Source organism: Onychostoma macrolepis, chromosome 03 (assembly GCF_012432095.1).
Source record: "Onychostoma macrolepis isolate SWU-2019 chromosome 03, ASM1243209v1, whole genome shotgun sequence".
NCBI lineage: Eukaryota > Metazoa > Chordata > Actinopteri > Cypriniformes > Cyprinidae > Onychostoma > Onychostoma macrolepis.
Window position 1 is genome coordinate 52,409,885 of NC_081157.1, and position 23,658 is coordinate 52,433,542.

The following is a 23,658-nucleotide window of genomic DNA, read 5'->3' on the forward strand; positions in this document are numbered from 1 at the left end:
ATAAAGAAAGGGAACATGTTTTAAATTGACACAAAATTGTAGATTGAAACAAACTGTTCAAAAGAATCACTTAAGGAAATTTAGGTATTATTTAATTTCTCATAAAAACTGCATTACAAAATTCCAAAGTTTCCAGGATGCTTGGAAACCCTGATTGTTTTCTCATCAGGTTTTTGAGTAGACATTGCCTGCCTTATGTCCTTGGAGAAGAATCATTGATACATTCATTCTACAATATAAATGGGAATATCTGCTAGCTGTAGTTATGAAACGCCAATTCATCCTCATATTGTAACACAGTGATTCAGTGAATGTAAAACCTCAGTGTGTTCAGCTGACAGTGTGAACTCTTCAGACCATCAGAAAGCAGCTTCGCTCCTGAATCCCGCAGGTCATTGTTACCCAGGTCCAACTCTGTCAGATGAGAGTTTGATGATTGGAGAGCTGAAGATACAGATTCACAGCATGTCTCATCAAGACCACAGCCGTCAAATCTGCCAAAACAGAGGGTTTATTATTATTAGGTCTGATTATTTTCTGATGTTCAGTGTTTCTGCAATAACTTATTGTGCCATTCATAATCAGGACAAGAAGACATTTTACATAATATTTTGACAATTAATTGTTTAATGAAGTAGAATACAATTTTTGATCATACAGCAGTCAGTGAAATTACTCACAAGGCTCTTCTGCAGCATCTCACAGCTGGAACCAGTCTTGTAAAGCCTGCTTGTGATGACGTATATCTCTTTGGGTTGAACTCATCCAGCACCTTCTTTGACGTCAGCAGTACTGTGGTCAGCACGGTGCACATTGAAGATGAGAGGTCTCTTCCTGGATGTTCATCTGAACTGTGGTATCTCTGGATTTCCTCATATAATGAATGATCTTTGAGCTCAAGCAAGCAGTAGAATAGGTTGACTGAAGCTTCATCTGAGATATTCTTGTTTTGTACTTGTTTAATATATTGAGTTATTTGTCTGATGCTCTCTGTGGTGTCTTCAGTGTGTGTGATCAGGCCTTTGAGCAGGTTCTGACTGGATTCCAATGTAATGCCCATCAGAAACCGCAGGAACAGGTCCAGATGTCCTCTCTGACTCTCCACGGCTTTATCAACAGCCTCCTGCAGTAGCTCCTGCAATGTGATATTTTCTTCTGGCTCATCAAAGAAAAACTGAAGCTCCTGCATGTTCTTGTTCAGGTAACAGAGGAACACATGCACTGCAGCGAGGAACTCTTGAACACTCAGATGCACAAAGCTGAAAACCTTCTTGAAATGAAGTAATTCCATCTTAAAGATCTCAGCAATCATTCCTGTGAACTCAGTGTCTTTACTCACATCAATACCACTTGATTTCAGATCTTCCTCATAGAACACTATGTGTTCCTTCTTCAGCTGTTCAAATGCTAGCTTGGCTAACTTTAAAATCATTGTTCTGTTTAAATCTAGGTTCTTTGTAGATTCTCTTTCTGTCTTTTCGTCATATTTCTGTTTATTCATGTTCATCTGTATCAGCAGGAAGTGGATGTACATTTCCGTGAGTGTTGTGCTGATGTTCTCTTCACTGCTCTTGAGAGTATTCTGAAGTACTGTGGCTGTGATCCAGCAGAACACAGGAATGTGGCACATGATGTAGAGACTACGAGACGTCTTAATGTGTGAGATGATTCTGTCAGCCAGACTCTCATCTGTGATTCTCCTTCTGAAGTACTCCTCCTTCTGCTGGTCAGTGAATCCTCGCACCTCAGTGAACAAACCTACATACCGAGGAGGGATCTGTTTGGCTGCTGCTGGTCGTGAGGTCACCCAGACTAGAGCTGATGGAAGCAGCTGACCTTTGACCAGACTTGTGAACAGCACATCTACAGATGATCTTTCCTCAACATCGTTCAATGTTTTGCTTTTAAAATTTAAAGGCAGGTGACTGTCATCAAGTCCATCAAATATAAAGGCAAGTTTACATTCCTCATATAACTTTGATTTTTCCATGTTCTTCAATTCAGCATAAAATTTCCGCAGAAACTCATGGAGATTGAACTCTCTGTCTTTAATGCAGTTAATCTCTCTGAATGGAAGCAGGAACACACAGTCTATATCCTGATTGGCTTCTCCTTCTGCCCAGTCCAGGATGAACTTGTGCACAGAGACTGTTTTTCCAATGCCAGCGACTCCCTTGGTCAGCACAATCTTTTTCTCATTGTTTTCCCTTAATAATGTAAATATATCATTGCATTTGATTGGTTTGTCCTGTGTTTTTTTGTTCTTGAAAGCATCATCAATCTTCATAAACTCACGATCCTGATTAACCTCCTTCATTTCTCCCTCTGTGATGAAGAGCTCTGTGTAAACAGCCTGGAGATGTGCTTTATTTTCTTCTGTGCCCTCAAAAATACCTTCTGCTTTCTTCTTTGTGTTGGATTTGTGAGTTTCCAAGAATTTTTTCAGAATCAAATCTGCTGTTTTAAAAGATGATTAAGTTAATAAAACATAGGGGAAAAGCAAAAACAGATTTTTTTTTTTTAAAAGACACATGACATCAGCATGATTTCTTCAGAATTAATTCAACATATTGTAATTAAAGTACTTTTGAAAGTAACACCAAATTCTTTAAATATACATAGATGGAGCACATATAATACTTGAATGGGAGAAGTGCAGTGCACAATATGGTGGAATAGTCCCGCTTCTGAATAAAAGAGCGGGTTGTTAATTGGTAAAGTCACTGTGTCACTGCAGCTGCACTAAGAAGCTCTGGTTGCTATAGAAACAGTCAGCATCCTGAGACACTCTTAGGACCGTGTATGTGCAATGACTGGTTTAGCCTGAAAAATATGCTTTTTTAACGCCACTTGAGCATAAGAAACATTTTATGAGACACTTGTTGTCAATGTCAAATTTCATTGTTAATTTCATTGCTGCTTGAGAGGCGTTTCAAAGATAGCCGCCGAGTGAAATGATTTGCCTTAAAGGGATTTTGGTAATATAGTTTTGAGGTTTTCGATTTAATTCACTAAATTTGTCAAGTCTTTCATGGATTTTTGCATTCAAATCAAGTCATCCAGGCATATTTAACTGTTTTCAACGCCTAATTTGTAAACTCAGTACAGAGGACAGTGCTTCAGAAACAGCTGGCAGTGAATGCACTGTTTCTGTGTATATAAGGTATACTGGTGTGGTCATTGCTGGTCACATACGGTGGCTGGCTGAAGTTTCTGGCTGTTGAGGAGGTCGGTCTAGTTAGATCTGGTGATACAGTTCAACACCTCTCACATTTCTAATATTAATAATGCCCCAACCCTGATCTGTCCAGCATTATGAACAACACCATTGCATGGAGGTGTTTTTATTCATTGCCATTGATAATCTTACACTGACTGTGATTTAAACAGAGAAAATTATGGGGGGAAAAACTGTTTTGAATACGACTGATAAGACTGCACCTTGTTTTTCGGTGAATTTCTCTGCCATCTCTGAGATTTTTTGTGACTCTGTGAAGAGAGAGAGAGAAAACGGACAGAAGTAAAAAATGTGTGACAAAATATACAGATACATGAAAGAAAATACTGTAAAGTATGTCTGTGTAAGAACAATATGACCATAAATGATCCCTTATCACCTCAGATATTTGCTTTATGTATAGAGCCCTTAGCGCAGAGTATACGAGTTAATTCTTTTAATAAAAGGTCTTAAAATTGAAGATGAGGAACATAAACTTTAACATTACTGATATTCTGTTCTTCATTACCTTCCTCGAGTTTCAGCTTTTTGTTTTCCGGCTCATCTCGTGTGTCACAATCCTGCTCACCAGATGCCATCGTCCTTCACCGACTCGCTGCTGCTGGGCTGGAAGAAGAAGGTTTTTAAATCACTCCAATGTCACCAGACACTTTCCAGAAATAAATAAGCAACTCTTTGAAAATAAACAAGTACATAAAATATATAAAATATGAGTTGTAGTAGTGTTTGTGTTGTTTCTCTGTTCTTCAGTGAATCTGCTTGTTAACAGCTGTTCATCAGCGTCTGAATTCATTGTGTTCATTCTCTCTGTCAGGTGGACTATTATTAGTAAACTTATGTAGGGCACGGATTCTTCAGACACGGGACAAAACATGTCCAGCAATTCTAACTGCTATTAGGTTTAAAAATGAACATTTTCAATTGTAAATGTTGTGAAGGATTAGTAACAATGTATTTAACACAATTATACACTTTAATTTAATTTTATCATTATTATATCAAATCTATGACCCTTATTGTCTTCTCACTACATCTAAAATTGTGTGTCCACAGAGAAGGGTTCAATCATTCATATGCTATGGATAAAAATGTTTTTAATGATGAAAAACAGCTTGTTTTATCAAAAGCAACAATAATATCTCATATCAAAGCAAGGTTGTTTTTCAAGGACACTTTTTGTCAACACCGATTCATTAAGATGTAATAGTCGGCGCCGATAGCCTCGTGGGCAGCACCATTGCGCTTCGGGCGTCTCGTGTTCGAGTCCCGGCTCGCAGACCTTTCCCGATCTCATCCCCCCTCTCTCTCCCACTTCGCTTCCTGTCTCAGTACTATCTTATCAATAAAAGGCAAAAACGCCAAAAATAAATCTTCTTAAAAAAAAAAAAGAAAAAAAAAAAGATGTAATAAAATCAGGGAATATCAGGGGCAGCTGTCGCTCTAAAGGACCCCTCGCCACAGTCCTCCTCTGCAGAGTACATCAGTGTCAGACAGACTCTGGTCTGTTTTATAGTTTTAGAATATTTTAAATCCTAATGTTAATATTTTCTGTGTCACAACCATGATATGTCAACACCATCTTCCAATTTCTGAGGAAATTAATAGAAATGTTTAGATCATTTTATTCTCCTGAAGCAGGTTCTATTAGCATCTAGCATCAACTGAGAAAACAAAACGGCTACTACATAAACTCCATTTGTTTTGTGAAAGAAATGCTAAATTTGTCACCACCGTCAGATTTTCTGTCTGTGACGGGCCAATGACGGAGTTGACATTCAACGTGAAGTCATCATATTTTTGTGGTTTTCAAGTCATTTTTAATTATATTAAATATAAAATAGTGTTTAATTTTTAGAATAATGTATAAATAATAAATATGTGACCTGACTACACATATTGCTTTTATGGATTGATAATCATCACGTCTAGCAGAGTTAGGGTTGAGGGAAAACAAAACACTGAATAAAACATATCTACACATGATACAGTTCATTTGTATTCTGATCATATGCATTCTGATAATTTTTGGATGATCTGTTAAGATGTTTAAATGTGAATATTAAGATCCTGGTGAATGTAAATGGATAGAGGTAACAACTAATTGTTTTATTTGATCATTTAACTGTTTTTAAAAGATGCTTTGTTACTTTAGCAGATGCACAGTAGATACACTGTTCTGTGATGAGAGAAAATAGATCATTGTGTTCCAACGATATACCAAAATACGTAAATGTTAATCTTGAATAAAAGCTTCATGAACAATAACATACTCACTAGGTCTGGGATGATAAATCGATTTGTAGATGGATTCTGAGATCTTACGAATGCGTCGCGATTCTCTCTGGAATGGATTCTGAGCTTATATTTTAACAGCAGATGGCATTCTGCTCTAATTTTTATCCACATACTCAAATGCTGATGAAGAAGAGCGCTGAAGAGCCTCGGCTCAGAATGCTTTTACGATGTGAGGTTAATGTAAACAGCCCACTGCCAACACCCTTGTAATTCACTTCAACCTTTCAAATTTTATGAATGATTATTTTAGGTTCAAGTGTGTGTAAGGATTTGGAAACAAGCAGAGTACGTCTGTTTCTGAAGCATGCAGCACCATCTGCTGTTCAAAACTAAGCTCAGAATCCACTCCAGAGAGAATCGCGATGCATTCAGAAAATCTCAGAATCGATGCTGAATAATTTCTCAATTCGCGATGCATCGATTTATCGTCCCAGTTCTAATACTCACTGTTTGTGTTTGCTTTAATACAGTAATTGATTGATTCAATGTATTTGATAGTTACAATGACTACTAACTCAGATTGTCACCTCCATCAGATTAATATTTTGATAATATTTGATTGATATTTTATATTTGTTGAGGAATTGTTGGTCACATGTGAAAGTGTAATCTGTCTGCTAACATGAGAATGTGTTTTGAAATGTTAAAAACATCTTGATCGCTTGATTGTAAAATAAGTGATGACAAGGTAAAAATCACATTTTGATAAAAAAGAGAAAAGTTGGGAGGTTGAATCAAAGCAAAGCAAGTAAGTAAGAAAGATACAAGAATATAGTTTCCTTTGTCAGAGTACAAGGTTGTATTTTTCTGTTTTGTGCCGCTTCTGAAGAATGAGTGAGGGAACAGTGAACGAGGGTGTAGAGTGTGATTTGGGACACAGTCTCTGAGTGTTGACTCTGAACACTGATAATACTGTTCACAATTTTGGATGAAAAAGATGGTTACTGGCAGATCAAGCTAGACAAAGTTTCATCACTGTTGTGTACTTTTATTACACCTTGGGGACGCTTCAGGTTCAAAGTCTTCCATTTGGCCTAAAATCCTCCAGCGAGGTGTTCCAGCAAAAGAACAGTGAAGCCTTTGGAGACATAAATGGTGTGCATGTGATTGCTGACGATATGATCATCGCAGCAGCTCATGAGAAGGAGCACGCAGAAATTCTGCATAAAGTGATGGACAGAGCCAAAGAATTGAAAATCAAGTTCAACGTGGACAAAATACAGTACAAAGTCACAAAAGTGAAATACATGGGTCACGTAATAAGAGGGCATGCAACCGGACAGTGAAAAGGTAAAAGCAATTGTCAACATGAACACATTCAGTTTTCACCCAGCTGTTTACGTTCACTTAAGCCATAACCGACTGTATTTGCGTGAGATACTCTACTACACAATAGACATTTGGACTGCTCTGTGTGTATTTGAGCGCTGAGAACTGATCGCACGCTATATGAGACTGAAGAAGTGGAGCGTGCGTGAGAGAGAGAGCACTTCTATCAGCGCGATTCCACCTATCCTGCCTTCACTAACTTTAAGTTAATCGACAATGAATTGTGACTCCCGGGAAAAACGGGACGTCTGGTCGCCAAGTCCCTAACCCTTCGGGTGCTGCGGCCATTGTTTCAGATCGCTAGTTCGCGTTTTGGTAGCCTATCCATCCACTGCGGCTGCCTAGATATACAAACGCCCCTTATCCAATGACAGAGATGCACATTTTGAAAGACAAGACAGTTAACTTAGCCTATAGGATGCATTTTGAATGTCCGGTAGTCCTCAAAAAACATTTTAGTCTTGTCTTGTTAGCGAAGACGCGGCATAAATTTTGTCATAGTTTTTATCATCAGATATTAATTTTAGCTCGTCAACGTTCGTCTTAGTCACAGAAAAAAGGTTCGTTGACGAATATTTTTCATCGTCGTCTTCGTCGATGAAATTAACACTGTAGCATATACAGTTTGTACAGTATAAAAACCATTACGCCACTTTTCACCAAAACAAACGTGTATGTGTGTATGATTTCTGTTGTGATCTGGCGCTATAGAGAAAATTAAATTAAATAAAATTTACTTGACCTTCAAAGGGGGCAGGGGGGGGCATCCTCAAGGACCGCAGAAAAATCTGTCTGATTCAGTGGTTGATAACATACTCCAAACAATAAAGCTTTAGATGCAGGAATTAGTACATCCAGAAATAACATCTCACCCCCTACACTCATGTCGATCACATTAAAATTAATGTCTTCACAAATAAAAACACACATCCCCCCACTTTTTCTATTTCGATCCTTTCTAATTAAATTATACCCATTTACCCTAATCTCAACATCTGTTATTGATGAATCTAACCAAGTTTCTGTAAGACAAAGTATCCCCAATTTACAATTTGTCAGCATCCACCTTACCTCCTCCACCTTCGGCATTAAACTCTGTATATTTAAATGAACAAAGTGTAAACCCTTTACCTTAAAACAATCCTCAAACAAATCTTCTAAACCAGGGTTCCTCAAATCTTTCCCTGGAGGGCCAATCTGCTGCAGAGTTTAGCTCCAACCCTGATCAAACTCACCTACCTGTGATTTTCTAATGACAGGGGTTAAAGAAAAAAAATCTTTTGACTGAAAATTTTTCATCGGCCAAAAACCCCATTCCACAGCCATACCCGTCACACACCCAGTTTAAGAGCCTTTTTTTTTTTTTCCTTCTTGTAATTTGGAGCGCTTGTCCTCCTAATTTAAAAAAAAAATTAAAATTAGGAGCACCTTCTAATCAATAATAAAAAAACTTGCATCAAAAACTTCTTAATATGAGGTAACATTTGACTTAAAGTGATTTACAGGGGCATTTTCTTTTTACCTTTGTAAATGCATTTTTCTAAATGTATGCAGTGTTTCCTCTAGGATTTATTCCAGCTGTGGTGGCAGGACTATTTCCATGGACCACGCCCCCTCCCCACCCAACAATCACCTGCACTCAGAATCAAATTTATTTCAACTAAATAAGACAAGCAAATAGAAAATAATAAAATAAGAACAAGTAAATTAATGACAATAAATAGTACAAACAAAAACAATAACAAGATACAAATTAAATTATCAGTACTTCATATTTTTCAGTTAGGTCTAACTATAATCTATTCAACTGTAAAATAACACTGGATAGTCTTCACTGTATAATGAAAGACATCAGCAGGTTTATTTAGGCTGCTGTCTCTTTAAGACCTCATATGTTACACATGGCTCGATGCTTACTTTTCTTTTTAGGAGTGCTTGTGTCCTCCTAATTTAAAACATTTAGGAGCACCTTCTGATCAATAATCAAAGATTCTGATCAAAAAATTAGCCTTCCTAATACGAAGTGACATTTGACTCCTTAAAGTGACTTACAGGGGTATTTTCTTTTTACCTTTACAATGGCATCATTTTCATCTATGTCAAATTCAAAAATGTACTGTATATTTATAAGCTTTTTAAAATTTATATTTAAAACAATACAACAAGAAGTAGAATAAGACAAATAAGTTACCAATCATATGAAATTAGTATTAATAAAAAAATAATTTGTAGGTGGCACAGAAGAACAAAAAAGTGGTTTGTAGGTACATTTTCAGACGTTTAATGAGGCTCAGAGGTGGCATGAGTGCAATTAAATTAATAGATTCATGTGGAGATTAATGTTTTAAAAATAACATTTTGAATACAGTAATATTAAATGATTTAAATAACTGAAATTATATGCTAAAAAGTGAAACTGAAACCACCAGCAGGTGGCGGCAAGTCAATGATTTCTTCACTGAATAATTCATTCAATTGATTCGTTCGATCGGATGATTAATTCAGGAATGAAGCAAGTGACTGTCTTTATGAATGTGAAATCATGAATCACTGACTCATTCATTCATGAATGAAACCGCTGTGTTTGCTTTTAGAGATGCGCAGCGGCTCAGCTGTTACTTTATTTAGAACTATTTTCGTTGATGATGTAGAGCAAAATCATGCAGTACTTGTTTATTGGTCTGTTGTATTAAATCAGTATGACATTTGCAAACACCCTTAATAATTATTAAAAGCTGTCACTCTCCTTATCACGATCTGTGCACAGATGAGAGTGCGCGAGTGAGTTCTCAAGACTCAAAAGCAGGTGCAAATGTGATGCATTCCGTCGGAACCTGCGGGAATCTGTAGAATGATTATTACCGGTAATAGCCGCAATCCCGCGCCGACTTCTGCTGTTCTCTGATAATAACCCGACTGTGAATGATGCGAGCGGCGTTACAATGTTGTCAGTGAGAAGCTGCAGCCGTGGCGGGGATGATTTTTGATGTGCCGGCAGAACAACAACAACAATGTGCTACATGTTTCTTTTCCCCCTGTTATCCCTAATAACTAATGGAGTGAACACGGAGCAGTTTTTCCGTGAGCGGGAGCAGAAAACCCAGAGTGGACCCACAGCGGAGTGATTACAGAGCGCTTAGAGCGGAGAGAGGAACGTGCTTTTCCTCCACTCCAGGCTTTGATCACATCCCCTTCAGCAGGCTGAATACACCTCGTCTTTCTTGAAATGTAAGCATATTTACGGCCTTAGAATTATGAAAAGTAAATTTAAGACATTAAGGGCACAACCTTGCAATTGATGGAAATCCGCTGTAGACTCGCTGCAATTAACGGAAATCTTGAAGACTCTGATTAGCATGCTCAGGTGTGTTTGATTAGGGTTATGCTGGGTACACACTAAAAGATTTTTAAAATCTTATACAATCTTCAAAATGTGAGAGACCACAAACATGAGGACAAAAAAAATCCTAGATTTAACCGTTTTGCTCCTATCGTGTGTGGTGTGCTGCGATGTCAACAGATGTTCAACCAGAGTACCGACTGTGAACACGGGAAATCTCGCAAAATCTCTGGAGACTTGAGAATAAACAATATATATATATTTTTTTAATTGCAATTTTAGAACAAAGAACATACAAGGGCAAGTCTCAAGTCAAATCCCAAGTCCTCAAAGAGTTCAAATTAATGAGATAATTAAGAGACTAATTAAATGATGATTGTGCATTAGTGATGAACACCTGCTGTTACTGACAATTACAGAGGATCAGATGTTGATGTTTTATTGGATAAAATGATACCACCATCATGGAGATCAGTGCTTGCTTTTGTTGGGCTCTTGACCCTTGACTTCTTGTGTTATATCTCTCTCTGTAACACTGTATGTGCTGTTGTAAAGCTGAGAGATCAGTGCTGTGCGGTGAGCAGCTATCAGCTGTTTTCATATGATGAAATAATCATCAGGTGCTGACCTGTTTACGTCCAATATATATATCTATACAAAATTCTTTTTTTTTTTTCTTTTTTTTTTATGTTCAGGTTTTGAATAACCAACCCTGTGAGACTACAGTATGCAATGAATGTACTGCTGTAATAGTCACAGTGAATGAATTTTCAATATGTGTAATGAATATAAATATTTAAACTCCAGCACTATTCAGACACACACAGACATCAAGAACCAGCATATGAATCTCAACAATGGTGACAATCAACAAAATGCTTCATGCTGCAATGCATATTGGGTAACACCATAGTAAAAACTCCCATTGTGCACTGCAGTATGAATAATTATTGTCACCACTGTTGAGGATCGTATGATAAGTGTTCATGTCTAAAAGCCTGAGCAATATAATTCTTTTTTTTCCAGTATTTAAGCGTTACTATGGCATTTGTTTAATAATAAATTTTTGCAGTTCTGTAATAGCTGACTGTCAGTCAATAAACCAAAGAAAGACACCTTCATGATGTTCATTCAAGTGACATAAAAGCCAATAGTATAAGCTCATCTGTTTCCTCAAGTTTTTAATTCAACAACGTGCAAAGGCACAAATGTTTGTTGTGAAGCAATATTGCAATTGCTTAAAAGCAATCCACTTTCAGTTATTAAAAGGGCCAAGAGCCCAACTAAAGCAAACACTGATTGCCATGATGGTGGCATCATTTTAACCAATAAAACATCAACATCTGATCCTCTGTAATTCTCAATAACAGCAGGTGTTCATCACTAATGCACAATCATCATTTAATTAGTCTCTTAATTATCTTATTAACTTTAACTCTTTGAGGACTTGGGATTTGACTCGAGACTCGTTTGTGACTTGAAAGGACTGACTTGGTTCCTCCTCTGGTGAAATCAGCTGCTGAGTTCATGGGTGGAATAAACACACGGCAGGACTTTTACTTTTTGACTTCTGGACTATCCACCTCTGTCTGTAATATATCTGCTTGTTTTACACTCTTTGGCCACCAGGTGGTATTGTGAGCAAATTAAGGCTCCAGAAATGAACCCTTTTGTAGACCACTTGGCTGAAAAGATGAAAAGCTTAATGAGGCTTCATGAAGCTTCATCTGCCCATCCCTACTGCAGATCATAAACGCGTTTGTCCTCGGGGTTCCCCCCACACATCAGGATTTCTGATTGTAAATATTCAACATGTTGAATATTTACGATTCGTGATCGGGGCGCCTCCAATGTTCTTCCGAGCAGATTCAGTCAATCTTAACACACCTCACACCACAGGAAAATCTGATAAGATCATCTTTAGAAGATAATCGGGACATTACCTAGGATTATCGGAAGGAGAGAAGTCGGCCCGAAATCAGCCCGATTATCTTGTTGTGTGTACCCAGCATTAGAGCTAAACTCTGCAGGAGTGGGCCAGATTTGAGGATGCCTGTTCTAAATCCTCAGAGGTCTGAAAAGCTTTTCCACAGTTCACAATGCCATTACTACACACTTGCTCCTTGGTGATTTCTCCATTTCGTTCCTCCGAAAAACAATATATAATGTTATATATAGTTTTATATAGCAATATATAATGGCTATATATAATGTTTGTTTCATCTTAGGATAACAGTTATATATTACTGTATATATGATTATATATAAAATGTATATGTTTCATCTTAAAATTGTGTCATATATAGTGAAAGAGTAAGAAAAGCAGTGTTAAGACTATACAGGGTGTCTACAGATATGAACAAGTTAGATTTAAGACCTTTTAAGACCTTTTTAATACCACCATATGTAAAATTTAAGACCAAACCTGTGAAGGAAATACACATTATATTACATACGTAAATGTAATATTTAATGTGTTTTTAAATTTAAAAAGAAAACAAAATATCATTGCTGTCAAAAATGCTATTTATTATTACGATATACAGAGAACTATTCATATCTGCAGACAATATCCCATACAAAATATCCCTCAAAAGCTCCACATCAGCAATATTTTTGGTGGTGTAAATGAAGCAATATTTTCATCAGTTTTCTATTCAGCATTTACATATTTAAATCTGCATGTTTTTAATATTTACCCCAGGTTGTTATTTACCTCCATAAAGTCCAATATTTTTTAACCTTATTAAATGTATGCGTCATCTTTCATGTCAAATTCTTACAGCTGATGAAGAAATGTAATATACACAACAGGGCTGTTGGCAATCAAATTAAATAATTTGCACTACAAATTTACAACCGCAATAAATAATGTTATGAGATTAATGTTTTAAATACATTTTCTTGAATATACAAATAAGAAATGTTGGTGGAAAAATGCATACTTTTAAACTAACTAAACCACCAGCAGGTGGCGGTAATCACTTATTCATTCAAAACACTGAGTCATTCAACAAACATGTGAGTGCTGCTTGGAGAATGTGCAATACTTCTGATCTTTGTTTGGAACTATTTTCGCTGGTGAAATAGAATATTGACTGTTTTGTTCTGTCTAAAATGTAAGTAACTACTTAACTACGTGTTTCTTGAGCCAAAATCAATGTAACATTTGCAATCATGAAAATATTTAGCAAAATAGTCCCCTTGTATGTTATCATCATAAGCATGTTATAAATAAACTAAACATTTTGAATTTTTACCTCAGTATGTTTGTTCTGTGAGTTTCTTTATGTTTGTTGTTATGCTCATTTGATTTAATTTCTCTGTATAAGTCTCTCACAGAGACAGACAGCATGAGCCTCAACAGCGCAACATTGATACCAGAAATACACTATTATCAATCCCTGTTTATGCTGAATGTAATAAAATGTCACTTAAGTTTTAATCAGGCTATTTGTCCCGTCGGGCAAGTAAAATCCTCGAGCAATTTTTCAGTAAACTTGCATTAACCCATTTAAAGCAGCTCGGAGGCTTGTCAGCGAGCTGGTGGTGTTCGACCTGCATTCTGCCTCCGCAACTCTCTCTGATGATGCAATAACTACAGCGCGGGGAAAACATACTCTTCCATCTGTCCAATGATTGTGAACAGTCACTGGGTCCGTCAGACTGGTGAAACTTTTGCGGTAATGAGACCCAAGATATTTAAGACCCACTGAATCTGAATTTAAGACATTAAGACTTTTTAAGGCCTTTTTTAAGCAAAACTTTATTTAATACATTTTAAAACTTGTTAAGGACCCGCGGAGGAAGTTATTTGACAACCACTTTGTGCCCACAAGGCAGTCCAGTAAAGACAGATGGTCACCGGTTTTCAGCAAAGAATTGAATTAAATTACTTTAACTGATTTTCTCCATACTGTGACGATAGAATGTATTTGTATTTGCCAGCACTAAATCTAACCAGTAGGTGTGAGTATTGTTACTCTCTTACCAGGAGAGTGTGTAGATCCCGAATCAGAAGAGGATCTGTGTTGATGCTTTTCCTGTTCCTCCTGAAAATAGAATAAAACTCAGTTTGCCACAAAACTGTTTCTTTACTGAAACATTACACATCTCTGAAGTTCTGTGGAATGCTAGAAGTGCGACAGGAGACAGAAGATCTCTTCAGGATGTGCCACTTAATATTATCCAGCGTTGTACAGTCATTAAGCTAACAAAGGTTGTCAAATATGGTTTAGTCTGAAATAAACAAAAAAAGCCCGCATTTACACTGCATGGTTCAAGTGACCCAAGTACGATTTTTTTCCTCCCATGTGTCACAGATCGGGTACGGCCCACGACCGTGTAAGCAGGGGAAAAATCGCATGGATTCCGATACGTTCTGATCGGTTTCAGGCCTCATTCATATGTGGAAATAAATCAGATATGAATCGGATACGTGCATTTGCGCTTGCTGTGTAAGCGGTCAGCGCACATTTTGATCGATTGTGGAAAAAAATGTAGTAGGTTGACAATGATGTCGCTGATTAGAATTTGCAAAAAATAACTTTATTGCACATATAATTAGAAAGTTATTGAACGCGGAAATGTGTGAATGTTGTGATGTGCGAATATAAAACCAACTTTACCCAAGTGTCAGATCGGATATTACCCTGTAAATGCGACTCCTGCGTCATTGAAAAGTTAGTTTTTTTTTTTTACATTTCGCGGTACAGACATACCTGTAACAAATGAAACATCTGTAGTCGAGTATAATTTCGTTCGTTTGTGTGAAATAAAAGACGATCTGACGCTTAAATGTGCTGCTGTTGTCAGCGAAGGCGGAGTTCTGTCGATTTGTGCCACCATGTCACAGACGAGCGCTTCAGTCCCGTTCGCTCCATTGAAACCACAGAATTAAATTCACACTAACACGTCCCTGCCTTTGATATACAATCACTGATGAACGCATTTGGTTTTAATTACTAAAAAAACACAGACGATGTGACATTATCTACCACCTGAGTATTCGCGAGCTTTCAGCGGAGCTGAAGATCATCACTGTCCTGAAGAATTTGTACTACTAGGATATATAATTATTTTGATGTAGCCTAGATGTAACCAGGGCTGGACTGGTAATCGGGCGTACCGGGCATTTTCCCGGTGGGCTGACGCACTGAAGGGGCCGACAGAATTTTTGTTTTTGTTTTGCCAAGGACTATGGCGTCAAATCTATGCCATTAATAACCGAGCGCACCATTTATGCTGGCGTGCGCGGTAAATCACTTCCGCGAGAGGAAAACAGATCTAATTTCAAACACTCGCTCGCGCGTCACTTGCTCTCTGCGCGCAATACAAGCCCTCGCGCTCGATCTTCTCTCACCTGCTGGCACGAACACTTCTATTTTTGTCAGTCGTGGAGCCGGGCTTGCTGTTTTAATTGTTATCTATAACGCCATTGGTTACTTCCCCTTTTCCGGAAGTCAGCTGTGATTGGACGCCTGTGAAAAGGCGATCCATAATTCACATGTGACCTGAGACATGGCTTCATCAACAGACCAGATGCAAGTTGTCATTTATTTTTATTTTTTTATAAGTGTTTACGAGTGTTTGAAATTAGTGTACATCTGTTTTCCTCTCGCGGAAGTGATTTACCGCGCGCGCCAGCATAAGTGGTGCGCTCGGTTATTAATGGCATAGATTTGACGCCATAAAGGACCATCACGCAGGGACTACGAGCAGCCAGTGGCCCATTGGTTTGTCTCCTGTATTGACAGCGTAAACCACCCAATCACAATGCGCTATAGACGGAGTCATGAAGTGTTTTGCTCCGCTTATATAAAGAACGCTTCACCCAACTTCTTCCTCGTCGGCCTCTTCCACGTTTTCACAGCAGCTTTATAAAGAACAGGCTTGCTCTGCGGTGAGTAATGCGGCGTAAAGAGCCGGGAGGAGGAGGAGGAGAGGAGAGCAGTTGAATCGATAAAGTGCTTGATCGGGACTCGGAATTGAGTCAGGCATCTATCCTGTGTGCGCGCGCCATTAGTAATAACATGATGAAGTGTTGTGAAATATATGAAGACTGATATTTTTATAGGCTTTATGGACAGATAAGTTGAGAGTGACTCTTGAAGGACCAGCGTCACATCCTCTTGTACCACTGTTTGAAGAATTTATCTTCCAGAATCTGGCAGTAAGTTTTAGGAGCTCATTTTTAGTTCATCTCCTATCCTGAAAAGTCTGTCTTGCAGAGATTGATTAAAACAAGCTCCTAAAACTTACTGCCAGATTCTGGAAGATAAATTCTTCAAACTGTGGCACAAGAGGATGTGATGCTGGTCATTCAAAAGTCACTCTTCAACATGTTTTTCTTATTAAGTGAGGGTCATTTTAAATAATGTTTTACCCAAGCAAAGTCTCTGAGAACCTGACACATTGCTCTTCTGGAGACTCCAGGAGGCTTGCAGTTCTGGAAAATGGTGGTGCTGGAGACTAAACGGTTCCTGATGGTTTCACACCTTAAATCTTAATTCTTTTGCAGATAACGTGTCTTTTCTTCTCCACCTGTTTTTTCTGACCGTGCTGACCCAACGAGCATTTCTCTGCCCAATGGTCATGCCTTAACTCTGCCAATTCTATTATTGCATTAGTATTGCATTCTTCTCATGGGCATTTCATTTTTTTTTTTTTTTTTACTTTTAGTCTGAGTTCAATCTCTTTTTTGGCTCATTTTATCTGTTAAAGAACACCTGCCTAATAATTCTGCACACCTGAAATGAGGAGTTTTTGACTTTCAGCCTTCATGGACAATTACACATCATAAAAAAAAGATTAAATACAAAATCAGTAGTAGTTATTAAGATTGATGTGGTTTGGAATTGGTAAAATGTTCTTGGAAAAAAAATATGACCAGAATATCGACTTGCCTAATAATTCTGCACACAGTGTGTATATATATATATATATATATATATATATATATATATATATATATATATGGTGGTGGGCCACCAGGACCAAAAAATGCCAGGGCCGATTTTTTTCTCCCAGTCCAGCCCTGGATGTAACTATTGCATTAAAAACGTTTCTATATGAATTCCAATTCCATAAATTAAACTCAAAGTAAACATAAATATTCACCTCAGTATACATCTTCTCTAATATTAAATATAACACGATAATGGCGCTAAACATGCACGTAAATAACACGCACATCACTCTTTATGAACTGAATCAGAAGCAGTGGTTATGATGTTACGATCAACGCGGAAGCTCCGATAAAACCGTGTTGAAAAGCTTCGAGTAATGAACAGCTGTGTTGAGCGCTTCACTAGCAGCGACAACATTATCACAATATGACAGAAAAATAAAGATCTATGAACTTACACTCATGCAGCACTCGAAGAAGATCAAGCTGAAAGTAACCGGAAAGGGGCGTAACAAGAAGGCGGCGTATTTTTCCCTGTGTGGGACTTCTGTTCTGTATCAGGAGACATGGTGTTAGCTTTCACTGTTATGCTGATGATACTCAGCTCTATATTTCTTCGCGGCCCGGTGAAACACACCAAATTGAGAAACTAACGGAATGCATAGTCGATATAAAAACTGGATGACGAGTAATTTTTACTGCTAAATTCTGAAAAACAGAGGTGTTAATTATCGGACCTAAAAACCCCAAATGTAATAACCTAGAACATTATCTAACACTTGACGGCTGCTCTGTCAATTCTTCTTCATCAGTCAGGAACCTAGGTGTGCTGTTCGATAGCAATCTGTCATTTGAAAGCCATGTTTCTAGCATCTGTAAAACTGCATTTTTCATCTCAAAAGCATATCTAAATTGCGACCAATGCTCTCAACGTCAAATGCAGAAATGTTAATTCATGCGTTTATGACCTCAAGGTTAGACTATTGTAATGCTTTATTGGGTGGTTGTTCTGCACGCTTGATCAACAAACTACAGTTAGTCCAAAATGCAGCAGCTAGAGTCCTTACTAGAACCAGGAAATATGACCACATTAGCCCGGTTCTGTCAACACTGCACTGGCTCCCTATCAAGCATCGGATAGATTTTAAAATCTTGTTAATTACTTATAAAGCCCTGAATGGTTTAGCTCCTCAGTACTTGAGCGAGCTCTTATCGCATTATAGTCCTCCACGTCCGCTGCGTTCTCAAAACTCTGGCCGTTTGATAATACCTAGAATATCAAAATCGACTGCGGGCGGCAGATCCTTTTCCTATTTAGCACCCAAACTCTGGAACAGTCTACCTAACACTGTTCGGGAGGCAGACACACTCTGTCAGTTTAAATCTAGATTAAAGACCCATCTCTTTAGCCTGGCTTACACATAACACATTAATACGCTTCTATTATTCAAATCCGTTAAAGGATTGTTAGGCTGCATTAATTAGATGAACCGGAACCGGGAACACTCCCCATAACACACGATGTACTCGTTACATCGTAAGTTGAATGGCATCTGCGCTAATGTTTGTCTGTTTCTTTCCTAGTCTGTTTCTCGGTCCGTGTCCGATCAGATGGTGGGTCGGTATGGCAAGCCGTTTTGACTTTTATTCATTCTCAGGATATGACTTCTTGATATCAACAATTACATTTTCACTAGTTAAAATGTTCATTCTTGATATCAGGAATTAGATTTCCACTAGTAACAATGGTTATTTTTGATATCAGCAATTACATTTCCACTAGTAACAATGTTAAATCTTGATATCAACAATTAGATTTTCACTAGTTAAAATGCTAATTGTTGATATCAAGAATTAAATTGTTGATATCAAGAATTAAATTGTTGATATCTGTAATTGTATTTTCACTAGTTAAATGTCACCATAGGCTGCCATTCAAAAACAATTGTTGATATCAATAATTAATTTCTTACTAGTAACAATTTAATTCTTGATATCAGAAATACAATTCTTACTAGTAAAAATGTGTATTCTTGATATCAACAATTTAATTCTTGATATCAACAATTTAATTTCTGATATCAACAATTTAATTGTTGATATCAAAAATTACCCTCCCAATTCTTGATATCAACAATTTAATTCTTGATATCAGAAATTAAATTGTTGATATCAGAATTAAATTGTTGATATCAAGAATTATATTGTTGATATCAAGAATTTAATTCTTGATATCAACAATTTAATTGTTGATATCAAGAATAGACATTTTTACTAGTAAGAATTGTATTTCTGATATCAAGAATTAAATTGTTACTAGTAAGAAATTAATTCTTGATATCAACAATTGATTTTGAATGGCAGCCTATGGTGACATTTAACTAGTGAAAATACAATTACAGATATCAACAATTTAATTCTTGATATCAACAATTTAATTCTTGATATCAACAATTAGCATTTTAACTAGTGAAAATGTAATTGTTGATATCAAGAATTAACATTGTTACTAGTGGAAATGCAATTGCTGATATCAAAAATAGCCATTGTTACTAGTGGAAATCTAATTCCTGATATCAAGAATGAACATTTTAACTAGTGAAAATGTAATTGTTGATATCAAGAAGTCATATCCTGAGAATGAATAAAAGTTAAAACGGCTTGCCATAGGTCGGCGCCGGGAGGTGATGTCTGCGGCTCTGATCGTCGGCGGAGACCAGGACGCCCGGATGACCCCCAGAGATATATCCCCAGATATATCAACCAAAAATAACAAAATAACTAAAATATAATAAAATACCTAACTACATAATACTACTATTGTTAGAAATTGCAACAAAATTAAAATAGAAATATAAACTTTTGAACTGCGGGTTTCGTCTGGTCAGAGGAGAACTGGCCCCCCGACTGAGCCTGGTTTCTCCCAAGGTTTTTTTTTCTCCATTCTGTCACAGAGGGAGTTTTGGTTCCTTGCCGCTGTCGCCTCTGGCTTGCTCAGTTGGGGACACTTAATTTCTAGCGATTATCGCCGATTTGATTGCACAGATACTATTTAAACTAAACTGAGCTAGACAATGACATCTCTGAATTCAATAATGAAATGCCTTTAACTGAAAATTGAGTGTTTAATCTTATCATTATACATTACTGACACTCTATCCTCCAATTTGATACTGTTAAGTGCTTTGACACAATCTGTATTGTAAAAGCGCTATATAAATAAAGGTGACTTGACTTGACTATTTGTTCAAGCATTAATTAAAAAAAAAAAAAAGGAACCTTCCGCTCTCTCTCGTGAACAGAGGCGAACCAAGATGAAGTGGGGGCCCCAGGCAAAATTATTAGATGAGGCCCTTCTAAAAGATTATTTTGTTAATATATCTTTGTTACCTAGATATATATTTATACAACATAAAAAAAGTAGCCAAAACACATAAATAACATAAATAGTTTATTTTTTAAAACAAAGTGCTTATTCTTTAACAATTTTAATCTTCATCTTTATGGCAGAAGATACAATACTGTACAATACAATCTTGAAGATACAGAACAATCTTCATATTTACAGTAACGGATTGTCACCTTAAAAATGGTGCTTACGAGTGCTTTAAAGCTGAAAAACTTCTCTCACCAGAGGCAACGGTGATGGGAAGTGTTAGCAGCAGATAAAGCGCAATGCTCAAGTTTCCATGGTGGTAATGGAAGTAATGCTCCTGCATGCAGAAATATATGATTAGCATTTTAATTTAATCCTTTTAATTTAATTTAAAGTTTATTAACTATTAGTTCATTGTTAGTTGACAACTATATGTTAACTCAACTAATTTAATGTAGAAGAGCTAAATAAATAATGTCAACTAAGTAAATGTAATGATATTTATTTATATTGTTTTGTGAGCTCCCCGCTGGCAGCAAGACACAGTACCGAAACTTGCCAAGTGGTGACGTGCACGTCTTTCCTGGTACCACTTATTCTGTTGCAGCATATTAATACCTGCTAAATGCTATATAATACATCCTGCTGCTAAGTGCAACCCTAGCTAACTTGTTTTCCAGTAACCCTATTAGTAATTGGACTAGTAATTCATCTAGCAAATAATTAAACGAAAATAAGCTGGAATTAACAACAAAAACATTTGTTTGTCATATAATTATCGTTAAGTCAATCTTATCTCCATCACTTAACTTACCGCTGTCATGTTTCCTCTTTTCCTCCTCTTCTTGATTTTTTTCTGCTTTTGGCTGCCAGATGGATAAGTCCTTTTCATTTTTAAAATAGCCTAGTAAATGCATGAGTAAGTGCTGTGCCAGTTTGAAAACGGCGGCCGACGCATCACGAGGAAAAAGCAAGCGTAATGCTACACATCCAGCGTAACGCGAGAGGGAGCCCCCTAGGGGGGATGCAGATATATTGCTCCATGTTACGTGTATATTATTAATAATGACATTTCCGATTGTTCAAATGGTCAGCTGTCGGGGGGCCCCCTCAAAATGCGGGGCCCCAGGCAATTGCCTGCCTTGCCTGCCCTATTGCTACGCCTCTGCTCGTGAAGACAGCACGGAACTGACTAAAACGGCTGCCATACCCTTCATATTGATATTAATTATATTATTTCTTGTTTGACTATTAATCAAGTTATGGCCAGAGGCGGATGTGTACTACTGGTCAAATACTACTCCACTACAAGTGAAAGTTGTAAAGACAGATTTTTACTTAAGTAAAAGTACGGAAGTACATGTTTTTAAAAGTACTTAAGTATCAAAAGTAAAAAGTAAATGCATTGTTTTATTGTCGCATTATTGTATACTTATGCCACTAATGCAACCTACTGAATACACTGATTAGCTTGTATTATCTTTGGAATTAAGAGCTTTTTCTTACCAAACCTATAGAAATGGAACAACTGAATGAAGAAAATCATCTTTATTTATTTTTTTTTATTTAACACTCCTACAACTACATTGAACTCATTTTAATACTTGTTTAAAAGTTACAAAGTTCTTTTTCAAAGAGATATTGAAATCTATGATATGGTTCATTTTAGGCAACAAAGCAAACATTGAAAAGAAAACAAACCTTTAGTCTCTTCAGAAAACTGGATCATACTCTCTCAGTATGGCCATGGGTGTGAAGGTTGCACCAAATAACCATCTTTTTGAATTTTGCCATCAACTGATCAGTGTTCATAAAATGCTCAGAAATCAGTGAACTTCACAACATGTGGCTAGGGTTGGGTATTGTTTGAATTTTATCCATTCCGATTCTGATTCTGCTTATTGATTTCAATTCTTATTGATTCCCAGTTTAGATTCCAAAGTTTTCATTTAACGTACTTTTTGATCATTTGTTTGCACAAAAAAAAAAAAAAAACATATATATATATATATATATATATGTATTTATGTCCAGTGTTTTGACAATAAAATAATGTTCAGATTTACATACTTCCCTGACCAGTTTTTAGCAGCAATTTACCAGTAGGCCTAAGTTTTATATATATATATATATTTTACTGCAAACACCATAGTTATGGTTACTATAGTAAAAAAATGGTTAATTTTCCAAAGGGCTTTAATGAGTTAACACATGCCTTTTTAGAGCGCTTTTAGCTGTGCAGTAGCGCAGACATTTACATTAGTTTAGTAGGGAAGATCCCGAGGTTGCCAGATTTGCGTAAAAAAAATCTGCGAAATGTCCATTCAAAACTAGGCGGAAAACTTCAGGCTTAGAAATACTCAACCCATTCTCACTCCCAAGGCGTCAAAAACTGAAGCATGGTCAAACGCCTTTCGCGTCACTATGAAGACGCCAAAAGTGCCCCAAGGCGTCAGTATATGACAAAATAGGATCTCCATTGCTTTCAATTGCTTGCATTATGCGTCAGGTCAAGACGCTTATGGAAAATGACAACACGTTCTCCTCCGTTGTTTGTCTTAGTTTAATGGTTTGCATGCATTTGTAAAAAATATAAATAATTTTATATACATTTATACTTTTATTGGAGCACCTAACCCCACCCCTACCCTAAACCTACCCACTTCTGAACAATATAAAACACGTAACAGGCAAATGTAAGTGCAGTCACCGGTATTTATTGCAAAAACTGCCCATAAACAAGCAGTATAAAAGCATTACAAACAAGTCGTGCTGCATTCTAGGTTTTCTGAAGCCATACGAAGTCTTTATGAGAAGAAGAGAGCAAATCATAAGGTTTTAATCGCTGAAAATGATCCCGCTCTGTTAACGCGCTCACATCTCATTCAAAAAGATACTCCCGTCCCGTAGCATGACGCAATTGATCACTAGACACAGAAGAGCCAATAGCCTGTCAGAACAGCATAACGCAATCGGTCACGAGACACACAAGAGCCAATAGCATTTCACAACCAAGGCTTCTTCTGGCGGCATTTTTTGAATTCGCGCACAGACTGCAGCATAGGATGAGCTTAACGGCGGACTGAGACGGCGATCGCGTCTACTCCTCTCACATATCAAATGTTTTGCCTCGGAAGACTTGGAATATTAATATTTTTGAATAAATTATGACG

General features: G+C 37.1%; 1 protein-coding gene across 10 annotated transcripts in view; it reads right to left on the reverse strand.

Annotated features, from left to right (window-relative positions):
• Positions 1–17,772, reverse strand: part of LOC131536478 (NACHT, LRR and PYD domains-containing protein 12-like) — a 62,987-nt gene extending 45,215 nt beyond the window's left edge. For 6 of the 10 annotated variants that reach the window (XR_009269984.1, XR_009269983.1, XR_009269982.1 and 3 more), the window contains exons 1-6: positions 14,924–15,403; positions 14,194–14,254; positions 3,747–3,844; positions 3,442–3,489; positions 681–2,457; positions 321–494 (exon numbers count right to left, since the gene is read on the reverse strand). Coding sequence is in view for 7 of the 10 variants with exons in the window: in XM_058769428.1 (XP_058625411.1) it covers positions 321–494; positions 681–2,457; positions 3,442–3,489; positions 3,747–3,816 (2,069 nt within the window). In the remaining 3 variants the exon portion in view is untranslated. Of the gene's footprint in view, positions 1–320; positions 495–680; positions 2,458–3,441; positions 3,490–3,746; positions 4,460–14,193; positions 14,255–14,923; positions 15,404–17,567 lie in introns of those variants that run through there. The other 4 variants (XM_058769424.1, XM_058769425.1, XM_058769427.1 and 1 more) reach the window with 4 other exon arrangements.
• Between the last annotated feature and the right edge of the window lie 5,886 nt (positions 17,773–23,658).